Source organism: Vigna angularis, chromosome 10 (assembly GCF_016808095.1).
Source record: "Vigna angularis cultivar LongXiaoDou No.4 chromosome 10, ASM1680809v1, whole genome shotgun sequence".
In the NCBI taxonomy this organism is placed as follows: domain Eukaryota; kingdom Viridiplantae; phylum Streptophyta; class Magnoliopsida; order Fabales; family Fabaceae; genus Vigna; species Vigna angularis.
The window spans coordinates 27,266,915-27,278,618 of NC_068979.1; the positions used below are offsets into that span (position 1 = coordinate 27,266,915).

Here is an 11,704-nt window from a genome sequence, read left to right on the forward strand (position 1 = left end):
CCCGCTCAAATTTTTATTGAATTCACTAACTTTTTAACGTGTAACGCTAGGACATTCGACGTTTTATATCATTTTACGTCGAATTACAATTATAAACAACGTTTAATAATTGCATTTATTTATAAAAATGACACCGGTAATTTTTAACGTTGGCTATTTAGTGATTCGACTTAAACGTGTGACATTATATATTATTTTTGCACTAGTGTTATTATAGTAAAATAAAAATAATAAAGAACATAAAGATAAACAAAAGATTAAAGAACAAAATAAAAAATAAAAAATTAAATTTATAAAAATATTTTAGAAAAATAAAAATAATGATAAAAAAAAATAGGTTGATATAGAATACATTATCCGTGTTCTTGTTTATAATCTAAACTTTAATTACATTTAAAGCACTCATCTTTGCAAGGTACTTTCATTTATCGTTAACCAAGTTTAAGAAGTGAGTTTTTTTCCATTGAAAAATTTATGTGCACTCCAAGAAGGCAGAGAATTTTCAAAATATTAAAAAAGAACAAGAATATGAAACAAATGAAATTGTGGAAAGTCAATAATGGGTCAACGCGAACAAAAGCAACACGCCTCCCCTATAAATTATCAATTCGCGTTTTCGGAACCGTTTTCCTTCATTCATAGGAGAAAAGCTTCGTTCCATTGCTGCGAAGCAGTTGATCATCTTTTTCAGTTCCCAAATTCGCATCTCTCACTTTTCGCTCCAAAAATTTCCTCTATCTTTGTTTCATGGGCTCATTTTGGATGCCTTAGAGCGCCATGACCAAACCCAACACGTTCTTTCACAATCTCATCAAGCCCTTCAAATTCAGTTCCAGTAAAGGTAAAAGCTACAAAAAGAAATCTAATTCCTTTTCTTTTTCCTTCTTGAATAACTTTTTGAATCTCTTTTCCGATCATAATAAAATTGTACACTTTTTGTGCATGATTAGAGGAACATAGCGGAGACGATATACAAAACTTAGCTGCACAGGAGAATAAGGTCTTCTCTTACGAAACATTGGTCGCTGCTACAAACAAATTTAGCATTCTTAACAAGCTTGGTGAAGGGGGATTTGGACCCGTCTTTAAGGTAATTCAATTGTCAATCTTTATTGATTTTTCCTGTTTGAGTTGATTAAGATTGAATTATCTCAAGGAGAAAACTTAAGTATAAAAATACTATTTGGGTTGTTCTTCGATTAGAATCCAAGTTTAATTTCTCGATTTTTCGTGACCTTTGAACATAAATCTGTATGGTTTAAGTGGATTAAAGTACATGTTTGGTTCTGATTTGACAAAATGAAAGTATATGATATATATTTTTTACTCAATTTCTACACGAAACATAGAAGCTTCGTATGCTTGTTTCAGAGTAATGGACGAGCGTGTAGACACACAAAAGTGATTTTGGCTTTAAAATTTGAAAAGCATTTTTGTGAATTCCAACTCATAATTATGAGTTTCAATGCGAAAATGAAGAAGAGCAAGTTGTTGCTTTGAAAGAAAAAGGGGGAAATATGTCCTGTTAAGCTGAAATTGAGTTCAACAAGAAGTAACACTGACTAAAATGATTTTTGGTTCGTCGTACAGAAAATATGCAGACACTTGCACAATTAGCTTTTGTTTGGTTGGATGAAAAAATTTGGACTGAGAAATATCCACATGAAATTTCTGAATTTCAGCTGATGTAAGGGTTATGTGGACTCTTACCCAAATGGTATATAATAGATTGCTTTTCCCTGGTAAAAAAAAGTAGCCCTTTTGTTGTATACTTCTGCTGTGAACGTATGTTTAGATGGGTTAAAACGGATTTCCAAACTAAGGCTAAATGCTTCTGCAAAATGATTTTACTGGGGAAACACCTGTGTTAATTTTCTGTACCCAGAAAGCTGTAGAGATTGAAATTAGAATAATTTTGGAGAAAGTTCAACACGGAAGGTTTGCAACTAGTTTTTGATTTTACTTGGTATACAAAAAATGTTAGACTTATTCTGATGTTTGTGCAATTTTGAAGGGGAAATTGAGTGACGGGAGAGAGATTGCAGTCAAGAGGTTATCGCGTAGATCGAATCAAGGGAAGACGCAGTTCATCAACGAGGCCAAGTTGTTGGGTCGTGTGCAGCACCGAAATGTGGTGAATCTGATCGGTTACTGCACCCATGCCTCCGAGAAGCTTCTTGTTTATGAGTATGTCCTTCACAAGAGCCTTGACAAGTTTCTCTTCAGTGAGTCTTTCTCTCCAAACCACCCTCTTCATTACATCAATTATTTTCTTATACAGAAGAACTTTTGGTAAGAAAAATTTACCTTCAACAGTTTTTTTCTGGTTTTGGGAAGACAGAAAAACTGAAGAATGACAGAGTAGTAAAATTTGTATGTCTCTTTTTAAAAATAGTTTAATTAATTAACATGATAGGTTTTCCCTTCAGTTGACATTTCGTGGTGTCCTAAGAAACTTGTTCTGTTTCAATACTTTTTTTTTGTTGCTTCCATTGGCTAGATTAAGTTTTTTGTAATCAGCCAAACCTATGGGTCCCAAAACATCATTTTTTTTCATCCCTTCTCGTATAAAGTATTTATTGTCGTGAGCATGTGGACACTGGAAAGGGACAGGACTAAATCATCTTGACCTTCACAAGCATGAAATTATTAATTTATTTGACAAACATGTAACGTTCTAATAAATTAAATAGGCGAACAACTTGCAACTGGAAAGTTTCCAGATTGTAGCACACCTCCACCTTCGAAGAAGAGTCAAAGAAACTTCCCCATGACGGAATTCATTTTTATTTTACCAGGACAAAAAATATTTTACCCAATTAAAAATTAGACGATTCATCAAGTGTTTTTTTTATGCAGAAACGGGGAAGAAAGAAGAGCTAAACTGGAAACGTAGATTTGACATCATCAATGGGGTGGGAAGGGGTCTGCTTTATCTTCACGAAGATTCTCACAACTGCATAATCCATCGCGACATAAAGGCCAGTAACATCTTACTTGATGAAAAATGGGGTCCTAAGATAGCAGACTTTGGTCTCGCCAGACTCTTCCCCGAAGACCAAACCCACGTCAACACCCGTGTGGCTGGAACCAAGTAAGTTTGCATCACTGTTCTTCCTTAATGAACTTTTCTACCTCCCAAAAGTCTAAACTCTAAAGTCAGTATCATACTATTCAAAACTCAATCAATGAAGGAAACTTGGAAAATCATTTAGTGTGGCCCTTTAAGGGTACAATAATAATGATGATGATGATGATGAAAAAATAACTTAGGAAATATGATTTGATATGCAGCGGGTATTTGGCACCAGAATATTTAATGTATGGCCATTTATCTGTGAAGGCAGACGTATTCAGCTATGGAGTTTTGTTGTTGGAATTGGTCACTGGCCGGAGAAATTCGTCGTTTGATGCCAACTCCAGTGCGCAGAATCTCCTCGACTGGGTAATAAGTTTTTTTTTTTATTATTATCTCCTGCCTCTTAGTTTCTTCGTTTTACACTAACTATCTTAAAAATCATATCTATAATGAATCTTGATTAATTTTTAACAAAAAAAAAAAATTTATGGACTTCTTAACAAATATTACTGTTGTAAGATTCTTAACATCTTAAAATTATTTGTATTTACAATTTGGCTATAATTTACAAGTTAAAAAAAAAAAGAAGAAAGTAGAAACAATGAAGATTGTACACTTAAAATACCATATGAGCAATAATCTACATATTATTTGATTTTATCTACATTTATTACAGATTTATTTTTTTCTTTTTATCTTTTTATCACATCATATAATTTGTAAATTTGTCATTTTTCTCTCTCTCTAATTATATATATTAAATGTTAATGCATCTTTTTAGTGGAATACGAAAATACATACTTGTCAATAGTTTTTCTTATTATAATTAGAACTGTCAAAAGTTTGACTTGATCCAACAAATTAAAATATGAAATGAGCCATGTCAAACTAGTCTAATTTTCACGTGGATTACCTTGTTTTTTTCCTATGTTATTTTATATTGTTCTAAAATATGAAATGAGTCATGTCAAACCTAGTCTTATATGTCAAACTTCTTGCACCTTCATATATTTCTTCCAGTACTCCCATAAATTCTTATATTTGGACGATTCAATTTAAAATGTATATTTTGTATTCCAGAAAGAACAAACTTAAATATAAAAATGATATTTTAGATTATACAATCTTAAATATATTTGTATTCCGAATGGTATGAAATTTAAAATATTTTTTATATATATTTTACATTGTATATTCTCATCATATATGTTGAAAATATGAAGGTGAGAAGGAAATGACATGTTTTACAAAAGTTAAAAACAAAGTGGCTCAAAAGGTTGTTGGGTCTATATTTTACCAAACCATAAGACACGAGGTTACATATTTCAGAGTATGGCTAATCCATATTAGGTTGTTTAAATTGCATCATGACACTAGCATGTTGGTCATTTCTTGTTATAAGGTCGAAAAATTATACTTTGCTATTCATATTTTCTACTACTTCCACTTTACAATCCCTTTTAATAATAAAATATTATTTAATAAATAAAAATAAATATGACAAAATATTGAAATAAAATCATAATAAACCATTTTTTATAGCTGTAAGATAAAGTATTTCTAGTAATAAATAAAATGCAGATAATTCGATCTCCTAGAAACCTAAATAAAAGGACAAAATTTGCCAACCTTATTCTGTTGATCCTTTGATATTATAGGCATACTGGCTATACAAGAAGGGGAGGGCTTTGGAAATGGTGGACCCTGCATTGGGGTCTTCAGTGATAACTGAAGAAGTAGAAATGTGCATTAAACTGGGTCTGTTGTGCACTCAAGGTGATCCAAACCTTCGTCCAACCATGGGACGTGTGGTGGTGATGCTGTCAAAGAAACCGAACCACATGGAAGAACCAACAAGACCAGGAATGGCTGGTTCCAGATTCAGAAGAGTGTCTCACAGACCCTCTGCAATGTTTTCTTCTGGGGTTGATGATGACTCTCATTCACACACTGACACTGGTGATTCAAGCAACTATGCCACTAATAATAATACTACTTCTGTAACATCAACAACACCAAGCTCCAGTGCAACTGCAGAAGTAGACCCCCGAGGGAAACGACCGATGCAAGGTTAGCCACATGCTAATCAGTTTTTTCAATTTTCGTATCATTAATTTTGTGATGTAAGTAAATATTATCATGTAAATGTCACCAGGAGTCGTAGGGTAATTTTTTTCCACTGCCACTGGAGTAGGTCCCTTTTATCCCCTTTTCATCACTATATATAAAACCCTTTTCAAAAAAAATTTAAGACCATTTTCTAATGCTAATGATCTCTTCTTAAAATATTTTTAATTAATTAAGTAAATGAGAAACAATTAGAAATGACTTTGAAAGAATAATATAAATGTTAATCAATTCAATGTCACTAATTAAATTAATTAATTTTTAAAAAATATGTATTAGTTTGAAAATATTTTACGTACAGGTATAGAAATGACTATATATGATGTAAAAGAGTAAAAAGACTTGTAATGAGAATTATTTATTGGTTAGGAATTAAACTATGATTTTAATGTAAGTTTTATAATTTTAAAAAATTCATATTAATATAATCTATATTAAAGTAACATTTTTATTTTTACATAATACTATTTTTCGCTTATAATGTCTGAGCTAGAGTTAAAAGTTAAAGTTAAAAGTGTATATATGGATCATTTAGCCTTGTAAATTTTAGTATATTATTATAAATAAGGTGTTAAATTTCCATAAATAGTTTCAAGGGAAGGAATAATAAATATAAAAATGTTAATTTTCATTAATCTTAAAAGTTTAAAAGAAAGAGAAAAAAATTATCAGATGAACCTTAATTTTTTATGTGCAAGCTCTTATTTTAAGGTTACAAAAAATAAAGTGTCAAGTTATTTTCAAAATCAAATTGATTATTGATCGAGTCAGCATATTGATTAAGATTTAATACTCGATTAAAGTTTATACAAATCAATAATAATAAATATAATATCATACTTTTCTACCACTTTCTTTTTACGGAGAAACCTCAACCATAAGCTTATTACATTTTCCATTTTCAATATTTTTGAGTTGGAGTTATCTCTCCACAAATTCTTTTCAAAATGAGGTGGCTTTGAGAATATCTCTCCACAACTTTAATTTTTTTTTTAATTTACAGACTCAATCGTTTTCTTTTTGTAATATTAAAATATTGAAAGTTATATATAATGTTAATTAATATGTACCATGTTCCTTTTTTTTATGATAATAAAAAATAATAAAATTATTTCATTATTTATAATTATATTATAAAATTAAAATAATTTTTATAACTTTATTATAAATAGTTTTTATTTATTTTCTTTAGTAGTTTTATCATTAAAATAATAATTAAGTTTTATAAAAATTATCAGATGAAAAAAATAATTAAATTAAATTTTATAGAACAATTACTTAAAAGATAAAATTAATAAAATAATTATATTAATTAAAAATATTTAAAAGATAAATTTAAAAAAACAAATTCATATCTCTTATAAAAAAAGTTACTTCTTATTTTAACTAAAATTTGTTTGGTAAAAATGACTATTTCCACGTCATTCTTCTTCTATCGAAAATAATCGCAACAATATCTGAGAAATCAGAAGTTGATGGAGACAGTATCACTAGAGTGGACTCTAGAACCAACATAAAAATGGGGAGCATAACCACCACGACCACCATCGTGGCCGCCGCCACCGCCACCGCCACCGCCACCACCCCCCCGCCTTCCCTACTACCGAAACCAAAACCACGTTTTCTCACTCCTTCCAATTTCAAATTCCAACCCTTCCCTCTATCCATTTCCTTAAAACACCACACCCAACTCCCCATCCCCAAATCCATCCCCTCTGCCGGCGCCGCCGTCTCCCCCCTCAACCTCAAGTCCCGCCTACGCAATGGCGAAACCCTTTACGGTCTCTTCCTCCTCTCCTTCTCCCCCACCCTCGCCGAGATCGCCTCCCTCGCCGGCTACGACTTCGTTGTCGTCGACATGGAACACGGCCCCGGCGGCATCCGCGACGCTCTCCCTTGCCTCCACGCGCTCGCTGCCGCTGACACCGCTGCCATCATCCGCGTCCCGGAGTCCACCGCGGCGTGGGCCAAGAAAGCCCTCGACCTCGGTCCACAGGGCATAATGTTCCCCATGATCGACACCGCCCAATTGGCCCACCAAGCTGTCTCCTTTTGCCGCTTCCCCCCCGCCGGTTGCCGCGGCGCCGCCCATCCCATCGTCCGAGCCTCGAAATACGGTTTCGACGATGGGTACATCGGTAATTACCTGGACGAACTTCTGATCATGTGCCAGGTGGAGTCCAAGGAGGGAGTGGCGAACGCAGGCGAGATCGCGGCCGTTGACGGCGTGGACTGCGTGCAAATGGGGCCGTTGGATCTGAGCGCTAGTTTGGGGTACTTGTGGGACCCGGGGAACAAGAGGGTGAGGGAGGCGTTGAGGGAGGCCGAGAGAAAGGTGTTGGAGAGCCGAAAGGACGACGTCGAGAGCGGAGCTTATCTTGCGGGCTTCGCCACGGCGTTTGACGGGGCGAGGGATATGAGGTCACGTGGGTATCACATTGTGAGTGGCGCCGTGGATATCGGGTTGTTTCGCAGCGCCGCGGCGGAGGATGTGATTGCTTTCAAGACGAGTGTATCGGAGAGTGAGGAGGAAGAGGAGAAAGATGTTGATGAGAAGTACTGGAGTGAATGAATGACAGAACAAGAGATCTTTCCATTTTTTGTAAATTTAGTTCACGTAGTATGTGTTTTTGACCTTTCAAAGGAAAAGGACTCGTTGATTTCATGTTTTTCATTGTTTTTTCAAATAAAGAGTTTGGTATTTTGGCTTCTTCATTCTTGTGTGGCTTGATTTGGTTCATTTGCACTGGTTGTCATCTTTAATGCCACAACGAAAATATGCATCGTGTGTCACTCTAGAACTGTGGTTTTGTGCTTTTGGTTGTTTTAACTGAATGTGTCAGCAATTTTACTAATCACAATTGGAATGTAACTGCATTTGAAACCGTGGCTCTACCGATTGAAAGTAATTACTGATGTGCAGATATATGTACGAGAGGTTTCAGATGCTGGTTTAGATGTCAGCATAAGAATGGAATTCTGTTTTTGGAGTTGTGTGTTTTCATTTGGGTTTACTCTGTGTCTTGTTGACAAGACATGTTTAATTTGGTTGTTTATGGTGCTTTGGCTTCTACTTTTGATGTAAATACATGTTTTGTGTTGAAATTGTATGATCTATTGTGTGTCCTTGTACCTGTAAGACACTACTAAGGTTTTATTGTGGGGTGTGCAACTGCTGTATCATGTTTTGGATGTCTTTGCAATCACACCACTGCAACCACAGTTTAAGACCTTTTAAAGGCTAATTTTTTAATGATTGATGATCTTCATCAATGGGGTGTGTAGGATAATGCATGAGGTAGTGAAGGTCAGCATTAGTAGCCTTTTTGAGATGAAGAAAAAAGTAATATTGATCCTTAGTTGTTAGCCCTACTGCAAATATGTATTTTGAACTTTACTTTCTTTTGAGAAGTGGTGCAATTTCAGAAAGATTGTATCTTCACTTTCTATAAATATTTGTAGAGTGTTTTAAATTGCTTTATATTATCTATGTAATGATTTGATCAAGTCTATCTATATTAATCGGGTAGTTACAAAGGATATAATAAACATTTTTCAAATGTATATATATATTAGCTATTGAATTAAGTAATTAGCAACTCATTAGTGATCATGTTAGGATTCATAATACGATAAGAATAGAGTTCATTTTAATACATTTTCCCTCTAACACTTGTGAGCTCAAAGGTTTTTTAGGGGCCAGCAACTCTTGCCGTCTTTGCAGCAGTGACTTATCAATCTCACCAAATAACATTACAAGAAAGAAAAATAATGAAAAAAAGAAATAAAATACTAAAAAGGATATTACTCAACTTTTGAAATTAATGGTTCAAAGTTTATTAGTTCATTACTGAATTAAGACATTTTTTTCTCTCACCGAACACATAAACCTATGAATTATTCTGAATACATGGCGTTTAATCATCGTGTAAATCTACCAGAGTATAATATTAGGATTGAATATAATAATAAAATATATAATATTAACATATCACAAAAATATACGATTCAAAATTTAAATGAGTTGAAATTTTATATTAAATGAAAATCAATAAAATAAATTGTATATAATATATTGTCTTATATTATTTTCTTTTTATAGGTTTATAATTTTTTAATAAAATGATTTTTTCTAAAGAAATTTAATATGAAAAGAATCATAAATGTGTGTTGTATATTGATAATAAAAAGTTAAATAATAGTAACTTATATGAGTTTTATATAACAGGTCCTACATTTTATAAATTAATTAACTTAAAATTCATTTTTCGATATTTAATTTAATTTTAAAAAACAAAAATATAATTATAAGTGTTGAGAAAAAGGGTTTTGGAAAAACATGGTGGCACATTGTCCCATAAAATGAAAGTTGGATAAGTTGTGGGTTGTATTGTATGACATTGTCCTATGATCAATAAAGGAAGTTGACTTGTTAGATTATTTGGATCCAACTAATTATCTTCCTTATAATGTTATGACGCCAAGACTTATGGCTTTTTTTCACCAAATACCTTCCTTCTTTCCCTCCATAATAAACTTTTATTTTCTATCACTCCTATGAAATACCTCTTAATTATCTCCAAAACAAAAAATAATTTGGACTCAATTTTCTAATCTCAACCGATTATACTTCCCACCACCATCCAATTCAATTTTGTTTCAACAACTCTACCTGTAAAAATCCTACACTCTTGTCTCTCCCTAACTTAAATTTTCAAGTTACATCAAAATTATTCTACTTATTTTTAATCAATTTATTTGGCCACTACTATTAAATCTTTTCATTCGTAGATATTTATTCTCACTAAGTATAATTTGAAATGTTTTAAACTAAAATTATGTCATTTTAAGATGACTCTATCTTCAAAATACCAAAATTTTATGTAAAATTTTTACGGTAATAATAGTTAAAGAGAAAGAGAAAAATAAAGAGTTAATAGAGATACAAAAATTATAAAACTAAATTACTATATTTGAAAGAGAGATAAGACAGTAAGCATTCACACACAAAACCAAAAGGCAAAATAAACAACAAAAACGACAGAGACTATTCGTTTTCAGCTGTGACAAATTATAACTTATTAGCGAAACCGTTCACCAGCGCCAAAGCATTGCTTGTGAACTTCTTCACTCTGGTTACTCGATCGCATACGCTCCTCTTCACGGGACCTTCTTCTACGCCCTCGAACCCGTCCGTGCACGTTTCCTCGTCCGTCAGCGCCGCGCTCATCCACGTCAGCACGTTGCTCACCCCGAACCGGACCGAACCGGAGTCCTCGTTCGGTCTCAGTCGCCGCATCTGCTTCAACGAGCCGCGGATCTCGTCCACAGCGTCCTCCAGGTTAGCGAAGCAGTCGTTCACGGCGGCGCCGGCACCTGCGCCGGAATCCTCATCGACCACCGTAGCGGTCTGGTGCGAGAGATAGGCCGCCGCGCCGTGCGCCTTAGCAAGCGCCACGGCCACGGCCACCCGCGCGAGGCCGCCGGGGCTACGTTGCACCGCGGCGGCGTAGCGAGAGAGCGAGGAGAAGCATAGGTCAGGGTACAACGTTGCGTTGCAGCTTTCGCGAATGAAGTCGGTGTCACCGGAAGCGTCACCGGAAGTGAAACCGGAAGCGTGGCCGGCGGTGACAGTTAGGACGAGACGAGAGAGTGTGGACGCAAATAATAACAGAGAAAGGAGGAAATGACGTGTCATTTTGGGGGGAACTTGTTGAGTTGTGTTATGTGTTGAGAATGGAACTGGAATATGTATGCACGAATGAATGCGTGTAAGAGGGTTTATGTAGGAGTTGGATTTTTAAAAAAAAAAAATTAGTTTAGATATTGTTGAGTTCGATATTCATGTTTCCGACTGAAATAAAATTCTTCAATTATTTTAATTTAAATATCAATTATGTCAGCGCGCTTACAACATTATAAATCTTGAAGTAATATTTACTAGCATTATGGTAATAGGGAAAATATTTAAACAAAATTTTAATTGAAGTACTAATGTATTGTTAATCAAAATTTTAGCTTAATACTTTTATATTTAATTACTTTTTCTTTGAAAGAAAGTACTTGCATACCTTATAAGTAAAAATCTAGGTATAAATATATTAAAGAAATAGAACTATTATGATAAATAGTACAATACTTGATGAGATCTAATCCAATATAATAGCTAAATATATTTATTGAAGTAAAAAGCGAAATAGAATTTGTATATAAGGAAATAAAATATCTTGATTTGTTTTGAGTTTAATGTAGGAATTTTAACAGGTTGAGAAAGTGACTAACAACTTATTGATGATGTTTAATTGTTCATACTTGGGTTGTTTTTGATAAATAAAGTTAGAAAATGACTTAATCATAAAATAACTTAATGTTTAATTTTTAACTAATTTGGTAATCTTTCTCTTATAAAATGGAGTGAGTTAAAAACTTAGATAAGATTGTTTAGACTGAGGAAAAGTTAGTAGATTTGAGTGAAAAGTTGTCAAAAATATGATTGAT

The 11,704-nt window shown here is 33.6% G+C and overlaps 3 protein-coding genes across 4 annotated transcripts; 2 read left to right on the forward strand and 1 right to left on the reverse strand.

The window, feature by feature from the left end:
- Positions 1-612: 612 nt before the first annotated feature.
- Positions 613-8,590, forward strand: LOC108335191 (cysteine-rich receptor-like protein kinase 43). 2 transcript variants are annotated; one of them, XM_052869704.1, is made up of 7 exons: positions 613-841; positions 951-1,090; positions 2,015-2,225; positions 2,860-3,094; positions 3,295-3,445; positions 4,738-5,149; positions 8,130-8,590. In XM_052869704.1, exons 1-7 carry the CDS (start codon positions 778-780, stop codon positions 8,234-8,236), a joined length of 1,320 nt encoding a protein of 439 aa, XP_052725664.1. In that variant the 5' UTR covers positions 613-777; the 3' UTR covers positions 8,237-8,590. The 2 variants fall into 2 exon arrangements, with proteins under 2 accessions (XP_052725664.1, XP_017426636.1); XM_017571147.2 differs by lacking the exon at positions 8,130-8,590 and having other exon boundaries at positions 614-841; positions 4,738-5,264.
- Positions 6,548-7,921, forward strand: LOC108335226 (uncharacterized). Its single transcript, XM_017571194.2, has one exon. It carries the CDS (start codon positions 6,726-6,728, stop codon positions 7,776-7,778), a length of 1,053 nt encoding a protein of 350 aa, XP_017426683.1. The 5' UTR covers positions 6,548-6,725; the 3' UTR covers positions 7,779-7,921.
- Positions 8,591-10,157: 1,567 nt separating the features above from the next.
- Positions 10,158-11,010, reverse strand: LOC108335404 (pectinesterase inhibitor 7). The gene has a single exon (XM_017571416.2). It carries the CDS (start codon positions 10,902-10,904, stop codon positions 10,278-10,280), a length of 627 nt encoding a protein of 208 aa, XP_017426905.1. The 5' UTR covers positions 10,905-11,010; the 3' UTR covers positions 10,158-10,277.
- Positions 11,011-11,704: the final 694 nt, after the last annotated feature.

What these genes read in the sequence shown, in the direction of transcription:
- LOC108335404 (XM_017571416.2), bottom strand. Translation starts at nt 10,904, where the DNA reads ATGACACGTCATTTCCTCCTTTCTCTGTTATTATTTGCGTCCACACTC.
- LOC108335191 (XM_052869704.1), top strand. Translation starts at nt 778, where the DNA reads ATGACCAAACCCAACACGTTCTTTCACAATCTCATCAAGCCCTTCAAA. An exon ending in CAAATTCAGTTCCAGTAAAG is followed by an intron (nt 842 to 950) that starts GTAAAAGCTACA and finishes GTGCATGATTAG; the next exon opens with AGGAACATAGCGGAGACGAT. An exon ending in GATTTGGACCCGTCTTTAAG is followed by an intron (nt 1,091 to 2,014) that starts GTAATTCAATTG and finishes GCAATTTTGAAG; the next exon opens with GGGAAATTGAGTGACGGGAG.
- LOC108335226 (XM_017571194.2), top strand. Translation starts at nt 6,726, where the DNA reads ATGGGGAGCATAACCACCACGACCACCATCGTGGCCGCCGCCACCGCC.